The sequence below is a fragment of the Thamnophis elegans genome, chromosome 10 (assembly GCF_009769535.1).
Source record: "Thamnophis elegans isolate rThaEle1 chromosome 10, rThaEle1.pri, whole genome shotgun sequence".
NCBI classification, from domain to species: Eukaryota; Metazoa; Chordata; class Lepidosauria; order Squamata; family Colubridae; genus Thamnophis; species Thamnophis elegans.
The window spans coordinates 62,418,868-62,437,002 of NC_045550.1; the positions used below are offsets into that span (position 1 = coordinate 62,418,868).

An 18,135-nucleotide genomic window follows, 5' to 3' on the forward strand; every position below is an offset into this window, starting at 1 on the left:
CTCAGGGGTTGCCCCAAAGAAGAGGGAGTCAAACTATTCTCCAAGGCACCTGAGGGTAGAACAAGAAGCAATGGGTGGAAACTAATCAAGGAGAGAAGCAACTTAGAACTGAGGAGAAATTTCCTGACAGTTAGAACAATTAATCAGTGGAACAGCTTGTCTCCAGAAGTTGTGAATGCCCCAACACTGGAAGTCTTTAAGAAGATGTTGGATAGCCATCTGTCTGAAATGGTAAAGGGTTTCCCGTCCAGGCAGGGGGTTGGACTAGAAGACCTCCAAAGTCCCTTCCAACTCTGCTATTGTATTGTATTATTGTATCTATTTATTCTTGATTAATGTATTTTTATTGTCCTTATGTACACTGAGAGCATATGCAGCAAAGACAAATTCCTTGTATGTCCAATGACACTTGGCCAATAAAGAATTCTATTCTATTCTATTCTATCATCATTTGAAGCAATCAGGAAAAAAAAAACTATACACAGGAAAAGGTGTGACAGAATGTTAAAATTGTGCATCCCATTTGCCCAGCAATGATCTGGTGAGTTGCAGAAGGGAAACACGGCAGAATTTGTGACTCAGCAGAAGCTAGTTTGGCAAGCTGGTTTTGTTGAAATAAGGAGGAAAAAAAAACCACCACCTCATAGCAGGGGAATGCCATTGAGCACCATTCATTTTAAAGCCAAGTTTTATACCATAGCTTGCTAAAGGCAGCTCTCTGGGATTAAGTTCAGGGCCTTCAGGGCAATGACCAACCCTTCTTATTTTCAGATGTTGGACAAACAGATCTTTGTTTATTCTCCGGGTTCTTCACTATTTTTTATTTTAAAAAACTCTTCTGAGAACTGATGGACAAATCAGATTGTAGATAAGGTTTGAAGAAAATGACTGATGGATTTTAGCAGTGTCAGTGGTACAAAGAGAGCAAGTTGGGTCTTGCGCTTAAGACACCAGGCTAGAAACCAGGAGACTGTGAATTCTAGTACGGCCTTAGGCATGAAAGCTACCTAAGTGACTTTGGCCAATCACCAGGAGACTGAGAGTTCTAGTCCTGCCTTAGGCATGAAAGACAGCAGAGTGACTTTAGGCCAATCACCAGGAAGCTGTGTGTTCTAGTGCCGCTTTAGGCATGAAAGACAGCAGAGTGACTTTGGGCTAATCACTAGTCTCACCTTAGACATGAACAGTGGCTGGGGGACTTTGGGCCAGTCATTCTCTACCAGCCCAACCCACCTCACAGGGTTGTTGCTGTGTGGAACATAGGAGGAGGAAAGAATAGCAGGTATGTTCACCACCTTGAGCTATTTATAAAAATAAAAGCGGGGGGGGGGGGGAATAAAAATAAAAAATTGGGAGCTGGGAAGCCAAGCCGGGAACATCTGTTAAAGTATGAACTCTTGGGTAAAGAGTTCCAATGGCATCAAGCAGCAACATTACCTTCCTCGTCATAATTTGACATATCGTCTGCTATCATTGCACTGAAGTCTAAAAGAAGGTTCCAAGTGTCTTTCGGTATAGATCTTTTATGATGTTCCTGTTTGAGAGAGAAAATCCCACCGTCATAATTCAAGACATTACTTATCCACTGACTCCTCAACAGGACTTGAAGCTTAGCACGTCGTGGTTCCAAGACTGGAGAACCTCTCTTCACAGTTCTTGGGCAGCAAGGCGGAAATGATCTCTCTCTCAGATCCTTTATATCTGAATCACCTGCTGAGCATCCTGGTTCTGCAGAGCGACCCAGCTTTGCATCTCAGAGCTGCTTAATTCATTGGCTGGAATAAAGCAGGACTGGAGAGGCAAGTGGCTTCAACATTTTCAAAGCACTGAGAGAGATTGTTCCCCTTCCACTGAAGGGGCCGCTCCAGTGCAGTGCTCAAAATGAGGAAGGCTTTGTGCTGCTTTGGGGAGGGCCATCAAAGGAGGCCTCGGTGGGGGGTACAATTAAAATGGTGCCTCCTCAAGGCTTTGCACCAGATTTAATGCAGAATCCACAAAAGCAGATATGGTCCACTCAGCAATTCCTAGCACTTTCAAGCCCATGGACAGGGGACATTTTAAACGACGGAGAATTTACACATTCCTTTGCTCAATCTACAAAATTTCACTGGGTTGAAAATTTGCAATTAAAACTCTACAGATTTTTCATTTATTTATTCGTTCATTCAATCATTTATTTATTTAATTTATATTGCCGCCTATTCGACCCATGGTGACTCAAGGCAGCTTACAAAACCACATTAAAAAACTATAATAAAAAAAGAATCAGATAAATTAATATAATAAAATCACCCCCACCTCTCAGCGACAGATGATCGAGTCATTGAATGGGCTCCATTCCTGCTCTGGGTTCCCCAGATTCCCTGGCAGAACCAGGTATTAGAGTGGGGGCCATTCTCTAGGGGAATGATGTTCCAGAGAGGGGGAGTCCCACCAGGTATATCTCCCTCAGGGATGGAACCCGCAGCATTCCCTGCCTCCCTACTCTGATGGGTCGGGTAGATGTGACCGTCAAGAGACAGTCCCTCAGATAACCTTGCTCCAAGCCATGAAGGGCTTTTGGGATTTGTGACTTATTTCCTTCCTTCCTTCCTTCCTTCCCTTTCTTTCTTTCTTTTTCTTCCTTCCTTCCTTTCCTTCCTTTTTCTTTCTTTTCCTTCTTTCCTTTCTTATTCATTCATTCATTCATTCATTCCAACCCAATTCAACCGAGTGATTCTGGGGGCCCTGATTTATGACCATAATTGTGCCTGGAATTACAGTTGTAAGACATGCCAGATTTCATGATCATTTTTTGCAGCAATCACAAAATGAATCCAGCAATGGGTAGGTTGGGTTTTTTGTTTTTGCCAGAAACTGGTTTCTGACACCCCCCCCCCCCAAAAAGTAAATTATGGCCGCATGACTGGGGGGATGCTACAAACAGCTATAAGCGTCCAAAATATGATCAGGTGATTTTGGGGAGGGGTGGGGGAGGAGAGCCTGACTCTCAGAATTTCATATCCGGGTCTTAAGTAGCTTTGGGAAGGTCTGTGTAACTTTGAATGGTCACTAAGCCATCAGTTGTAAGTCAAGGACTATCAGCAGGGACGAGAAAAGCTGCCAATTTGCTTTAATGACCTATTATTATGTTCACAGACAAAAAATCCTGAGATAGACCCGTTTCATAACGGTATTGATCATACGATATACACACATACTCAACATGTATGTATTTGTTAGAAACAATTAATGTTTGCACTTACCAATAAAAATCTGTTCCACAAGTCTAGGAATTTAAACCTTCCGTGGAGTACTAAGTTCCAATAGGCAATGGCCATTTCTAAATCTGTAACATTAAAGAGATTAACTTTTTTTCTTTAAAAAAAAAGCATTATGATCCAGAATGATTTCTGGAATGAATCATTCATCAAAGCAAAAAATAATAATAATAATACTGTAGCACAAGGATGTTTCAAAAGTTCCTGAATTTCAGGATTTTTCACCTTCACCTCCATCGAAGACTATCCCAACTAGACACTGGGCTAAAGCAAGCAAAAGTTTACAATGGGGTTTCCCTTTCCCCTTATTCCCCTTGTTGAGCTCTTCACAATGAGCAGGTGTTTGCTTTTAAACCAGAGATCTCCAACCTTGGTGACTTTAAGACTTGTGGACTTCAACTCCCGGAATTCCTCAGCCAGATGGCTGAGGAATTCTGGGAGTTGAAGTCCACAAGTCTTAAAGTCGCCAAGGTTGGAGACCCTTGTTCTAAACCTACCCTAAACTTCAAGGGTGCCTTGTTGTCTTGGTCAACAACAAAGCCCTTCAAGCAAGGAGGAAAAGCTAGAAATGCTTCTAAACACTTCCAAAGCTTTGACAGCACCTTTTTAAGGGCTGCTTATCTAGCAAACTACAACTTTGTTAAACGACACTTTGCTGAGGGGAATGTCTATGGAGATTCTCAATCATCCAGGTCATGGTTGTCCCAAAAGGTGCTTTTCCAGAAAAAAAACAAAAAAGGCAACTGAATTGGGTTTTTTTTCTTTCGCTTCTCATCCAAGAAGCTGCTTCAGTTCCGAAGAAGTGAACTTCAGAACTGAAGAAGCTTCCTGGATGAGAAGCGAAATGTTTTTAAAGAAAAAACAACAACTCCAAAATGCCTTTTTTTTTTTGGGGGGGGGGGGGGGGGGAGAAGCACCTTTGGGACGTACTGAGGGACCTTGATGGGTTTGTCTCGATCAAACGGCACCAGACCTGAGGGGAAAAGGCAGTTTCCATCATCCTGTTCGGCCACAGTGATTGCTGAAAAATTTACTTTCCGGTAGTCTGTTTCCCTGAAAATAAGACCTCCCCGGATAATAAGACCAATCAAGCTTTTGAGCGCATGGGCTAAAATAAGTCCTTCCCCGGAAATAAGCCCTCTCTGAAAATATTGCACCACAGCAGCAGCCATGGGGTGATCACGCTCGCCGCCTCCTGCACCTCAAAAATAATAAGATCTCTCCGAAAATAAGGCCAAGCGCTTATTTCGGGAGTCAAAAGAAAATAAGACCCTGTCTTATTTTCGGGGAAACATGGTATGTGACACGAGTCCCTTCTGCCTGAGCTAGGAAACGGTGGCATACATACCTAAACCTTTCTGTCCTGGATTCTTTGCAAAGTTGAAAGTAAACTGGTAAAAGTCCTTAAATCTTCCTGGCTCTTTCAATTCTTGTTCCATTTTAGGAAGCTGGGCCTTTAGCTTTTCTATGCTGTCACATCTGTATTGACACATCAAAAGATTTTATTTCTCCTTCAGTCAGTATATTAGCCTGCATATTTTTAAATCCTTCCACAAACTGTACCGACAGAGATAGTCCACGACTTACAACCATTTGTTTAGTGACCGAAGTTACAACAGCACTGGAAAAAAGTAACCTTAACCAGGTTTTCATACTTATGACCATTGTAGCACACACCCCCATGGTCACGTGATCACAATTTGAGCAAGGGGCGTGCACGTATAACAGTTGCATCATCCCAGGGTCATGAAATTGCTGATTTGTCACTTTTTTAGCTGGCTTCTAACAAGCAACGCTTGTGAGGGAGGGGAGTCAGATCTGTTTAATGACAATCCACTTAACAACTGCAGTGATTCACTTATCAATTGGGGCAAAAAAAAGGCCGTAAAATGAGGCCAATCTCACTCATGAAATTGCCTTGTTTAGCAACAAAAATCTGAGGCTGAATTCTGGTTATAAGTCAACGATTACCTGTATCCTTTATATATAGAGGGTGCTTGGCTTATGGCCACAATTGGGACCGGAATTTCTGCCCTAAGTCCTGGCAATTGCAGGTTGAGTTGGGCCCATTTTTATGACAATTTTGCATGGCTGTTACGTGAATCACATGGTCGTTAAGTGAATGCAGTTTCCCCAATGGGGAATGTTTTTGCTGGAAATCGACAAAAAGGTTATCCAATCACAATCATTGACCTCCCCCAAGATGCTACCACTGGTCCTAAACGGGAGTTGGTTGCCCATTGCCGGAATTACAATCACATGACTTTGGGATACGTGCAACAATTGTAAATGTGAGCACAAGTCATAAATCACTTTCTCCAAGGTCACTGTGACTTCAAACAGTCATTAAACAAGTGGTTGTATGTCGAGTACTATTACTGCTTTTAGAATGGATGATATTTGACATTCTCTATGATTTGGTTCATTAAAATAGTAATTAATTTACACATTTACAAATCACCTAGGGATAAAAATTTCCACACAAGGCAGAGGCTTAGAACAATTCTGCAAGAATTATCACAGCTTCCCTTCGTTTGTTTGAATCAATGAATATGGTAACCAAGGCCAAAAATATATACCAGAAAAAGGTTACGTCTTAAAAGAAATTTCTGCGAAAGTCAGCTCTTTGTATATTTAAATCAATTATCTGATAGTCTGTACATTTTCCTGATCTTGCCAGTAAACAAAGTCATTTCAGAAAACATCGGGAGTATAAAAGCTGCCATATGGAACACTATCATCTGTGTTGCTTCACAGGTTTCTCACACCTTACATCAACACACTTGCCAAAAGAGTAAACAAATACACAAGTTCAGTTCTAGTACCGATATATCTGTAAGGAATATTGTCTGCTACACTTCCAGGTATGGTCTCATCTGATATTTTAATGACACATACAAAAAGAGAGTTTTCTGGCCCTAATGGACACGACAATGAAAATACAATGATTTTCCACTTTGTATAGTAAAAATAAATACAAGTTTTCAGTCAGCTTGCTGTCACCTATGACAATTAAAAAAACAAAAGCTAAACACAAGTCTTCAAAAACGCCATTTAAAAAGGGGATTGAAAATATTGCCCCTCTTAATTCTGTCACTGTACCATCACCATGACCCTGTAAGTGTTTTTCAAAAGTGGCCATTTTAAGAGGTGTAGATTTCAACTCCCAGAATTCCCCAGCCCACAAGCAGAGATGGCATTCTGTCAGTTCAGACTGCTTCACCCAAACCGGTAGTGGAAATCACGGATGGGATCCGCGTGCACTCACATTTGTGAACCGATAGGAAACATAAGTGAATACCACCTCTGCCCGCAAGCTGGGGAATTATGAGTGCTGAAGTCCACATATCTTAAAAGCAACCCAATTTTGGAAGAAGAAAAAACCATTGCTGTAACTCTTGATGATTATTTTTGGTTTGGCACTCATGTCAGAAGCACCGAGGGGCTTCCAGTTGAAAGGATTAGCTGCTGGTGACAATCACCGTTGCCCTGGGGACGCCCAGTTGGGGGCTCCTTTTATGCAGGGAGGCACTGGAGTAAAGAGTGAGATTCCTACCCCACTCCATGGCAGTTCTCGGGTCTCAAAGGCGGGCTTGCTAACCTCCTGCCCAGCCTTTCAACGCTCAAGCCACTGTGCTCCTTACTCTTGAGGATTAAAAAGAATAGCAAAGAAAATAGTTCACAAAGGAGCTGGTAAGTGTTAATCGCCAGAATCAATGCGCAACTAGGCCAGAGCCTGGTAGGCAGGAAATCAAGAGTGAATATGCCTTTCTGTAAAACAAAACAGCCTATGGGCAGGGTTTTAACGCTGCTTTAGCCCAAAGGGCTCTGCATGCATCACAGGAGGGACCCCAGCACTTACCCAAGTTCTGTCATCCCATCCATGAATTCCAGCCTTAAGAATTCACACTGCGTCGCAGCTCTGAACTTCCAGGCAATTATCAAGACACTAATGCTGGCGGGGTCTAGTGCCAAGTCATCGCAAAACTGCTGTATGCCATCTATGCCGATTTTATTCTCATCTTGAGGATCTTAAAGGAGGGGAAAAAAATTGAATATTTAAACATTCCTAGAATTAAGTACTCCAACTAGACTGGAACCGGTAGGTGTGATTTCAAGACCAATCATGTGAGTGAGAAGCTAATTTCTGACTCAAGGGACCTTAACTGCTGGCAGTTGCCATTTAACATCAATCTTTGCGATATAAAATGTGTAAGAAATGTCTCGCAGTCCTTCTCTTGCCGGGAATCACAAGTGCAACTGAAAATGGGTCCGTTTTCTCTTTCGCAAGGGGGAGAGAGAGAATAAATCACAATTCACCTCTCATGAAGGACTTTTTTTTAATCCATTTCCCTGCAAGTCCTCGTTAAGAGGCAGCTCTGATTAAGGAGGCTCTGGGTAGAAGGAAAAGCAATGGCTTGACAAATAATTATTAGGAAAGTCGGAGTAGAAATGTGGGCAAGATTAGGTAACTAGATCGAACACGAGAACAAACGTGGCTTTTGAAGTTAGAAGGTCCCCAATCTTTTGCTCTGAGTCAACTACAATATTTACACATTTGACAAAAGTTATAATCCCTTAAAACTGTGGTTATTGTATAAACCAAAAATGGTTGAATTCAGACACAGCAGGCTCTATCAAGGCCCCCCTCCTCCCAATATTATGCTCTGGAACAAAATGAGCAAAATATCCTCTGAGTCAGAAAATTTCAATCCAGTCTCCTAGCCAAGGGAAAGGTGGCCTTCCAGGGATATGCGTGGAAGCAGCAAGGATTGTTTGGGGCTAATCTTTCAAGAAATTTGGGATTGGGGTTGGGGTTTAAGGGTGAAATTGAGAGCAGTTCTAGCCTTCCTCTCCATCCTTATTTTCCTAAAAGGAAAAAAAAAATGAAGGGGAGAATATGCTTTAGGAAATTTATCATTTTGGCTGGATTTCAGAGACATGATTTTTGAGTCTTATGAGTTATAGCAGGGGTGGGCAACCTTAAATACTCAAAGAGCCACAAAGATCCTAACCGGAAGCCCCCCAATTCCATTCTGAAGCAGATCGGAAGTCTGGTCCCCCATCATAGTCTCCTCCTAGCATGGCGTCCTTTTTCCTCTACCTGTCCCAGACGAAAGCCCTATCAATTGTGGAGCCAACCAGCAACAGGGAACTGTAGCAGCAGAGGGATGAAAGAGCCACATGCGGCTCCAGAGCCATGGGTTGCTGACCCCTGAGTTATGGTATCTCATGAGATCCCTAATTTAGCAAGGTATTTGAACCTAGCTCAAACTCCTTGGCTTCAAATTCACCCTCAATCAACAAGCTCATTGGGTGAAGTTACTCACCAATTTAGCCCGTTCAGAGTCATATATGTGAGAAGGCCAGGGGTATAGAATGAGTGAGTGAGTGAGTGAGTGAGTGAGTGAGTGAGTGAGTGAGTGAATGAATGAATGGTTTCTTTTCCAGGTAGTCTATGACTTACAACCATTTGTTTGGTGACTATTCAAAGTTGCAATAGCACTGAAAAAAGTGACTTACAATCATTTTTCACACTTACGACCGTTGTAGCATCCCCATGGTTTTGTGATTTACATTAAAATGCTTGACAACTGACTCACATTTATGACAGTGGCAGAATCTTGGAGTCAACCTTTGTGACTTTCTGACAAGCAAAATCAGTGGGGAAGTTAGATTCACTTAACAATCATGTTTTACCTGCTTAGCAACTGCACTGATTCACTTACCTGTGGCAAGAAAAGTCATAAAATGGGGCACAGTTCGCTTAATAACAGTTTCACTTAGCAACATAATTTTTTGGTTCAGTTGCGAACATTAAGCAAGGACCACCTGTAATATAGCAGACGATAAATATGTTTGCTGCCTCCCTAAGATCCTTAGGGGAAGAATGGGCCAAGAACTATTTTAAATAGGTAGTTAAATAAATAAACTGTGTTGCAATATCTAAGGGCTAAACGCCTCTCCTTCTCAGTCATAGTTTTCCCCCATTGAAACCAACAATTACAGCTAAGTTCAACCATTCAAAGCCTTAACAAAAAACTTTTTACTCACCTTTGTATCTATTATATAGTTGCTCTAATTTCTTTCGGTCCAGTGATCCCTTAATGTTTTCTCGTATATACAGTTCAGGATTTTGAAAAAAATTATCTGTTGCAACATCTAGCTTCCAGTCATTCTGGGAGAGGCAATTCACTGCTGTTTTTTCACTAGATTGCGTGAAGATCATAAACTGCCGAACTTTATCTTTTTGCGATGACTTCAACTTGTTCTAAAAAAAAAAAAAAGTTTGAAAAGAAGAGCAGTGAAACTTCACACTCGTTTTGCCCTGAGAAGGAAATACCTCAAGGAGGAAACTCCATACATGATAAATATCAGTTGAGGAAGAAGTAAGGCAGACATTCAGAAAGCCCGATTAGGATATTGATTTCTAAACTTTGCACAGATGAGTTCAAAAGTTACTTGCAAGTCATGTTGCTCACTACTGCTTCAGGCACCTCAAAAGTCAGAAAAGCTTACTACATGGTGGAATTAACAGTGAAATACTCATTTCTAAATGGATTAGCAACAGTGCAATTTATAGGCTCATCAAGACTATTCAACATCCTTCATAATATCTGCCAAAGGCCCTATAAAACGGAGGGCTTTAAAAAGACAATAATAGACTCTAAGGTTATTTACCAGGAGTGTCTACAAAGTATGGTCAAAAAAGTCAAGATGGCAGTAACAGCTTAATGAGAAGGCTAATATACTATTCCTAATTTCCTTCTAAATTATTCTCATATGAAATCTAATAGGACATCAACTGAACTCAGAAGTTCAGAGAGAAGAAAGTTTTGACTGAGGGTTAAATGTGAAAAAACTAGCAGTATCAAAATTCAGCATCATGCACAGTGATATGTATCTAGATAATCCTGGACTTATGATTAGCAATAGCAGTAGACTTATATACCGCTTCATAGGGCTTTCAGCCCTCTCTAAGCGGTTTACAGAGAGTCAGCATATTGCCCCCAACAATCTGGGTCCTCATTTTACCCACCTCGGAAGGATGGAAGGCTGAGTCAACCCTGAGCCGGTGAGATTTGAACTGCTGAACTGCTGATCTAGCAGTAGCCTGCAGTGCTGCATTTAACCACTGCGCCACCTTGATTGTAATTAAGTCTGCAAATTTTGGTCACAAGTTGCAGTAGTCATTAAGTGAACGCAGCATTGTAAAGCAAACACAGGGGTTGTTAGGTGAACCCACAGTTCATTAAGGAGTGGAGGGTTTTGCCCATTTCTGGCACAAACATCATTTGTGGTCAAAGTAAATGCCAGTTTCTGGCAAAAACAAGGATTAGGGTTAAGGTTAGGATAAATCATGGTCAAACAGTCCAATACAATTACCGTATTTTTTGGAGTATAAGACACACCTTTTTTCCTCAAAAAAGAGGCTGAAAATCTGGGTGCGTCTTATATGCCGAATATAGCATTTTTTGTCTCCTGAAGCTCCGCCCCTTCACCAAAATGGCCGTGCATAGCCTTATGGAGACTTTCAGAGAACTCCTGGGGGCTGGGGAGGGCAGAAATGAGCAAAAAATGGGCCGTTTTTTGCCCACCCACCCCCCAGCCCCCAGCAGCTCTCTCCAAGCCTCCATAAGGCTATGCATGCAATTTTTTTGATTAAAAAATGGGCTCGTTTTTGCTCCCACCCACCCCCCCGGAGCACCCTGCAAGCCCCCCCAAGGCTATTCATGCCTTGGGGGGGGGAAACAGGCCCATTTTTGTGAAAAAGGGCGTTGGTACTTACCTGATACGCCTCTTCTCATAGTGGGGGGAGGAGTATCCAGAATGGGTTTGACCTTATCCTCTCGTGATTGGTTTGAGTCAGATAAGCTCTTTGGGCTCCGCCCCCTGGAAGTGAGCCTGCCCAGTTTTATGACGAAGAACTCTCTCCGACTCGTTGCATCATTCACTCCAGACTCTTGATTCAGGTTTTTTTTTTTTTTTTTTTTTTTTGCTTTTATTGTCTTCAATATCAATAATTAAATAACAATATAAACAATGAACATAACACTTAGTTGTACAAACATAGTCAGGGAGGGACTGGATACTCCTCCCCCCACTATGAGAAGAGGCGTATCAGGTAAGTACCAACGCCCTTTCTCCATAGTGAGGGGGGAGGAGTATCCAGAATGGGACGTACCAAAGCCTGCACGTCCCTAGGGAGGGAGATCCCTGAGGCCATATGTCCCCCCCTCAGGCCTGTTGAGGCACGGGTCCTGCCCTGTGGACCGCCTGCAACACCCTGCGGCCGAACGAGGCCTCTGCCGAGGCAAAGGAGTCCAGCTTATAGTTCTTGACAAAGGGAGAGGGGGAAGCCCACGTGGCTGCCCTGCAGATTTCGGCCAGGGATGCTTGTGTGGCCCAGGCCGTGGATGTGGCAGCACTCCGTGTGGAGTGGGCTGTGATATGATTTGGTGTCTGTAACCCCTGCGATTGGTAAGCAGTGGCAATGCAGGTTCGCAACCACCTGCCAATAGTGGTGGAAGTTACCTTATTACCCAGGGATCCTGGTTGGAAGGAGACAAACAGGGCTTCGGATTTCCTGTTTGGCCTGGTTCTCCTGAGGTAAATCCTTAGAGCCCTCCTTACGTCCAGAGTGTGCCACTTCCTCTCCAATGGGTGAGAAGGGTCTGGACAGAAGTTGGGCAAAATCAGTTCCTGGGCTCGATGGAAGCAGGAGCACACCTTGGGAATGAAGGATGGATCCAGCCGTAACACCACCCTATCCTGGTGAAAGACACAGAGATCCTCCCTGGCGGACAGCGCCTGCAGTTCGGATATCCGCCTGGCGGAAGTGATGGCCACCAGGAAGGCCACCTTCAGGGTCAGGAACTTAAGGGAAACTGTTTGTAATGGCTCAAATGGGGCGCCCGTTAGAGCGTCCAATACCCTGTGTAAATCCCAGGAAGGGTACCTGTGTACCGTAGGTGGTCTGAGGTTGGAGGCCCCCTTAAGGAATTGCCTGACCATGGGGTGGTGCGTCAGGCTCTGGTTTCTGCCACACAGGAGAACTGATGAGATGGCTGAGACCTGTCTCCTAATTGTGTTAGGAGCTAACCCTCTATCCAGGCCCGCCTGGAGGAAGTCCAGAACCTGAGGCACCGTAGCCTGGATGGGATTGAGCCCCCGGGAGTTGCACCAAGAGTCAAAGGCTCGCCAAGTGGAGCCATAGATGCGCTCTGTGGAGGGCCTGCGGGCGGCCTGGATAGTCCTTATCACCCTGGGGGAGAAGAGGTCTTTCCTCAGGATGCTCCGCTCAACCGCCAAGCGGTCAACTGGAGCCATTGAGGATCCGGGTGCTCCAGCGCCCCCTGGCTGAGGGATATCCTCTCCTGGGGAATTCTCCAGGGCCTCTCCACCGACAGAGACTGGAGATCTGCAAACCAAGGCCTCCGGGGCCAATGAGGAGCCAACAGAACCACTTCCGCCCCCTCCTGAAGGATCTTCCGTATGACCCTGGGAATCAGGGGCAAGGGAGGAAAGGCATACAAAAGACCCCTGGGCCATGAGCTCCGCAGAGCGTCCGTCCCTTCCGCCCCCCGAGTCCGGTACCTGGAGAAGAACCTCGGGAGCTGAGTGTTGAGGGGAGTGGCGAACAGATCGACTTCCGGGCGCCCGAAGCGCTCGGCCACCTCCTCGAATATCGCAGGCTGTAGCCTCCACTCTGAGTTGTCCACCTCGGCCCGGCTGAGCCAGTCGGCCCTGGTATTGTCCACCCCCGCTATGTGTTCTGCCCTCAAAGACCGGAGGTTCCTTTCGGCCCACTGACCCAGACGTTTGGCCTCCTTCATGAGGGCCCTTGATCTTGTCCCCCCCTGTCTGTTTATGTGAGCCTTGGTGGTGATATTGTCTGTGAGGACTAATATGTGCTGGCCCCTGACCGAGTTCTGGAACCGTAACAGAGCCAGGCGGACCGCCCTGAGCTCCAACCAGTTTATGTTGTGAGTCCCTTCCGCCTGAGTCCACTCTCCTTGCGCCATCTGAGCCAGCAGATGGGCACCCCACCCGCTCAGACTGGCGTCCGTCGTTACCGTCAAGCGGTCTGGTGTCCAGAAGGTTTCGCCCTTTGTGATCGCTGGGGATGTCCACCAAGCCAGGGAGCGGGAGACGTCTAGCGGGAGAAGTACCTTGGTCTGCGAACAGCTCGTGCGTCTTCGCTGGAACGGCAAGAGGAACCATTGGAGATCTCTGGTGTGGAGGCGAGCCCACGGGACGATGCCAATGGCGGAGACCATGGTGCCTAGTAGTTTAGACAGAGTGGCTAGGGACACCTTGCGCTTCCTGGCTATCGAGGAGGCTAGCTGTCTAAGCGCTATCTGTCTGTCGGGTGACAGGAAGACCATGCCCGCCTGGGTGTCTATTCTGGCTCCTAGGTGAATCAGACTAGTAGAGGGGTGGAGGTGACTCTTGGTTAGGTTCACTGTAAACCCATGGTCCCTCAGGACTGTCATGGTGATGTCTAGGTCTCGCAGAGCGCCCCTAAAGGAGGATGACTGCAGGAGCAGATCATCCAGGTAACATTGGATGCGCACCGGGACCTGTCTCAGGTGCGCTGCCAGCGCTGCCATTACCTTTGTGAATACCCTCGGGGCCGAAGACAGCCCGAAGGGGAGGGCCCGGTACTGATAGTGATGACCCATGTAGCAGAACCTGAGATACCTACGGTGATCCTGGGCAATGGGGATGTGTAGATAGGCCTCAGTGAGGTCTATGGAAGTGAGAAAGTCTCCTTGTCTAACCCCCTCCAAGATAGAGTGTAGGGAGTGCATCTTGAACCTCCTATAGCGAATGGAGCGGTTCAGGCGTTTCAAGTCAAGGATCGCTCTCCAGCCCCCAGAGGCCTTGGGGATGACAAACAGGATGGAATAGAGCCCCTGACCCAGTTGCTCTGGAGGCACTGGCTGGATCGCCCGGATCTCCAACAGGTGTTGGATGGCTTCCTGCATCAGCAGCCTCCGGGTCAGGTTCTTAGAAACCGGACATATCCGGAAGAAGCTCGGGGGACTGGAAAGAAATTCGAGTGAAAGGCCATGCCTGATGGTCTTCTGCACCCATCTGTCAGAGGAGGTGAGGTCCCAGCGGTCAGCGAAGTGCGCTAAGCACCCCCCAATGGGGAGAACGCTGGACCTAGCTTTAATATTTGCGGAAGGAGCGCCCCCCTCCGCCTCCTCCGCCCCCTCGAAAGGGCCGCTTCTGTTGCCTGCCTCTTTGCTGTCTGTCTGGGTACCTCTGTCTAGCAGGGAATCCCCCTTGATACTGCCTGCCTCCTGAGAAACCTGCCTCTGACCCCCTAAGGAGGTCCTGACCCCGAAAGAAGGAACCAGAGTCCTGACCCCGGGAGTAGGAGCGTCTGGGGTATGGCGTTGACCTGAAGCTGCCTTTCTTCTGGGCAGTGGCGAGGACCTTCCTCTTGTCCTTGTTCTCAACCAGGAACCGGTCCAGAGCCGAGCCAAAGAGGGAGTCCCCTGTGAAGGGGGCTGAAGCCAGGCGCCACTTGTGACGAACCTCCACCTGCCACTGTCGAAGCCACAGCAGCCTGCGTGATGCCACCGACGATGCGATCGCCCTGGAAGCAAATCTGGCTGCAGCCAGGGTGGCATCCGATGAGAACTGGATGGCCGCTGCCAGCCTGTTGATGTCCTGATGTGACCGGGCATCTGCTATGGGGGTGCGTTGCTGTAGCTCCTGCAGCCACAGCAAAGAAGATCTGATGATGAAAGAGGCTGTGGTGGATGCTTTCACCGCCCAGGCCGCTGCTAAATGGCCCCTCTGCAAGGTGAGGTCTGCCTTCTTGTCCTCCGCCTTCAAGGCATCCTCTGGCTCCCCAGGCATGTTGGTGGAAGTATGAAGAGCCACGATTGGATCATCTATGGTGGGCTGTGCAAGGAGCTTAGCCAGCTCTTGGTCCACATTGAAGAACATCCTGTCTGAAGAGGAGGGTGAGGGGCCCTTTGTAGGAGATGCCCATTGGCGCCTTATCAGGCCTAGGAAGGTCTTGGGCGTAGGAACAGTGTCTGCCTCGATGGCCTGCTCATCAAAGATGTTCTCTGCTGATAGGCCCTGGCGTTGGGGTGTGGCTTCCGCTGCTCTGTTGCCTAGCTTGACCATTGCCTTGGCCTTGAAGAGCAGGGACTCAAACAGTGAGGGCTGGAACAACCCAGTGAAGGTGGGTTTAGGAGGAGGCATGCCTTCATCCTCTGATAGCTTGAGTTCTCTGATCTCGCCTTCCTCACTCTCATTGTCACTGTCCTCCTGGGATGAATCTGAGGAGCTGTGAATCTCTTCCTCCTGGGCCTCTGGGAATTCAGGAGCCCTGGGGGTGGGGGGGAGGGGGGCCCCCTGAGGCTGTGGCTGCTGGAATGCTGCAGCCATGTATTGCTGAAAAGCCTGCATCATTAATTCTTGGAAGTTGGGGGCCCCTGTGGGAGGCGCTGGGTTGGGGCTGAAGCCCCCCTGAGCAGGGGGGGGGGCTGCCCAAAGGGGGAAAGCCAGTAGGCAAGGCTGCCCCCACAGTAGGGGTGATAGGGGATTGCCACCCCTGAGTGGAGCCCCAAAGCCCCGAGGTGTCTATAGGGATCCTTGTTGGCAGGGCTGGATTCTCCCCTGAGCCTCCGCTGGATAAGGGAGTGCCTGGATTTTCCCCCCCTTTGCCTGGGGCGTTCTGATGGCTGGCTGCTTGGTTGCAAAGTCTCTCTAAAGCCTTATGCCTCCTCCGCTCGTATTTAGAGGGCTTGGAGGGCTTGTGACCCCCCCCTTCCTCTGGATCTGCCCTGGGGGAAAGGTGCTTGGTTTTGCATTTAGCCTTTCCTCTCCCCCCCCCCTCCTCGGGCAGTCTCTGGGGAAGCCACTGACCTGGGTGCTTGTTCTTCTGCCCCTCCGGTGGGGCTGCAGTCCCTGCTTGCAACTGCCTGGGATTCTCCTTCCTGGTAGTTGCTGGGCGCCGCCATCTTGGACCACGTGGGTCCTCCCGGCTTCAAAATGGCGCCGACCGGCTTGCAAAGGGGCGCGAAATTTAAAGGTGCCTGAAGCGAGGCTTGAGCTCCTGAGAGCTTGCCACGTGCGCTCCCAGCCGGATTCTCTTCCTCCTGCCTCTCCTCCGATGCCGCTGTGGCCAGGAACAGCTTCTTCGGCTTCCTCACGATCCTCTGGCCACGTGGAGGCAGCGCGGGCGCTCCAGGGCGTTTGGAAGCCCTGGTTCGTCGCTCAACCCTTGAGGGGAGCAACGGAGCGCTCCAGCGACTTACAAGCCTCAGCGGTTGGGGCTGCCTGCTAGAGGCTTGTGCCCCTCCTCCTGGTTAGGGCTGCCTGCTAGAGGCTTTTGCCCTTTCTCCTGCTGGCCGGCCAAGTTCCTCACTGAGAGTCTTCGGATCTCCTCAGTGTCCAGGGCAGCCTGCCGCCCCAGGGGGGCTAGTGGCAGTTCCAATCTTGCAGGAGGAGGCTGTGTGTGAGGCAGGGAGGCAAAACTCGACGGGTCCAAATGAATTTTCCTTTAGATCCTAGTAAATTCCTGGAGCTCTCGAATGAGCAACTTCTCACGATCGATTTGAGTCAGAAAACTGGGCAGGCTCACTTCCAGGGGGCGGAGCCCAAAGAGCTTATCTGACTCAAACCAATCACGAGAGGATAAGGTCAAACCCATTCTGGATACTCCTCCCCCCTCACTATGGAGAAACGGGCTGTTTTTTGGAGATTTGCAGAATGCAAAAACTTTTTTTTCCTTTTGGAAAGCTCTTTAACTGATTGATGAGAATTACATTGATCAAGTGCTGTGCCATCAGAAACACCTACCTATCTACTGTATTTCTCTCTATCTCTACTTCTCTCTCTCTATCCCTTTACCTACCTACCTACCTACACTCTCTCTCTCCCTACCTACCTATTGTATTTCTCTCTTTTTCTCTCCCTCTCTATCCCTCTATTTACCTACCTACTTTTGTTTTTAATTTGCTTCTTCAAAATCTTGGTGCATCTTATACTCCGCTGCATCTTATACTCCGAAAAATACAGTACATAATTGGGAGGGGGGGATATTTGAACTTCTAATTCAAATTTGGGTTGCAAGTCTCTTTGTTGGGATCTGTCATAACTTCAAGCGATCACTGAGCAACCAACCATAAGTTTAGGACTTCCTGTATGACTTTTAAGATTACACTTTCACTGAAACCGTATTCTTCCAGTGAAACTATAAACACAATTCTCTGGACAATGACTGCGGATAGACATCATACAACTGTTAATTCTATACCCTGACTGGAAATATCATCAACTAAGTCATTCAGTATGATCATCTGGTGGGGAAACTTTCCTACAAGATACATACATATGACAAAACAAGCATTTAGCTATATTCATCTAAAGTAACCCCTTTTCCCCCTGGTTTAAGAAGGCTAGTATGGAAATTTATCCCCCTTAAAAATATTCCTCGCAGTTCTTAATTAGGGATTGGCTAGGGATAGGATGAGGGACGTGGTGGCTCAGTGGCTAAGACGCTGAGCTTGTCAATCAGAAAGGTTGGCAGTTCGGCTGTTCAAATCCCTAGCGCCACGTAACAGAGGGAGCTTCCATTACTTGTCCCAGCTTCTGCCAACCTAGCAGTTCGAAAGCACGTAAAAAAATGAAAGTAGAAAAATAGGGACCACCTTTGGTGGGAAGGTAACAGCGTTCTGTGTGCCATCGGCATTTAGTCATGCCGGCCACATGACCACGGAGGCAGTGCTGGCTCTTCGGCTTTGAAACAGAGATGAGCACCGCCCCCTGGAGTCGGGAACAACTAGCACGTATGTACGAGGGGAACCTTTACCTTTAGGGATAGGATAGAGGCTGGGGTGTC

The 18,135-nt window shown here is 47.0% G+C and overlaps 1 protein-coding gene across 1 annotated transcript in view; it reads right to left on the reverse strand.

Moving 5' to 3' along the window:
• Window positions 1-18,135, reverse strand: part of DCUN1D1 (defective in cullin neddylation 1 domain containing 1) — a 33,165-nt gene that overhangs the window by 8,499 nt on the left and 6,531 nt on the right. The window contains exons 2-6 of the mRNA XM_032225366.1: window positions 9,315-9,531; window positions 7,123-7,291; window positions 4,609-4,739; window positions 3,246-3,328; window positions 1,438-1,534 (exon numbers count right to left, since the gene is read on the reverse strand). Of these exons, the coding sequence (XP_032081257.1) occupies window positions 1,438-1,534; window positions 3,246-3,328; window positions 4,609-4,739; window positions 7,123-7,291; window positions 9,315-9,531 (697 nt within the window). The remainder of the gene's footprint in view (window positions 1-1,437; window positions 1,535-3,245; window positions 3,329-4,608; window positions 4,740-7,122; window positions 7,292-9,314; window positions 9,532-18,135) is intronic.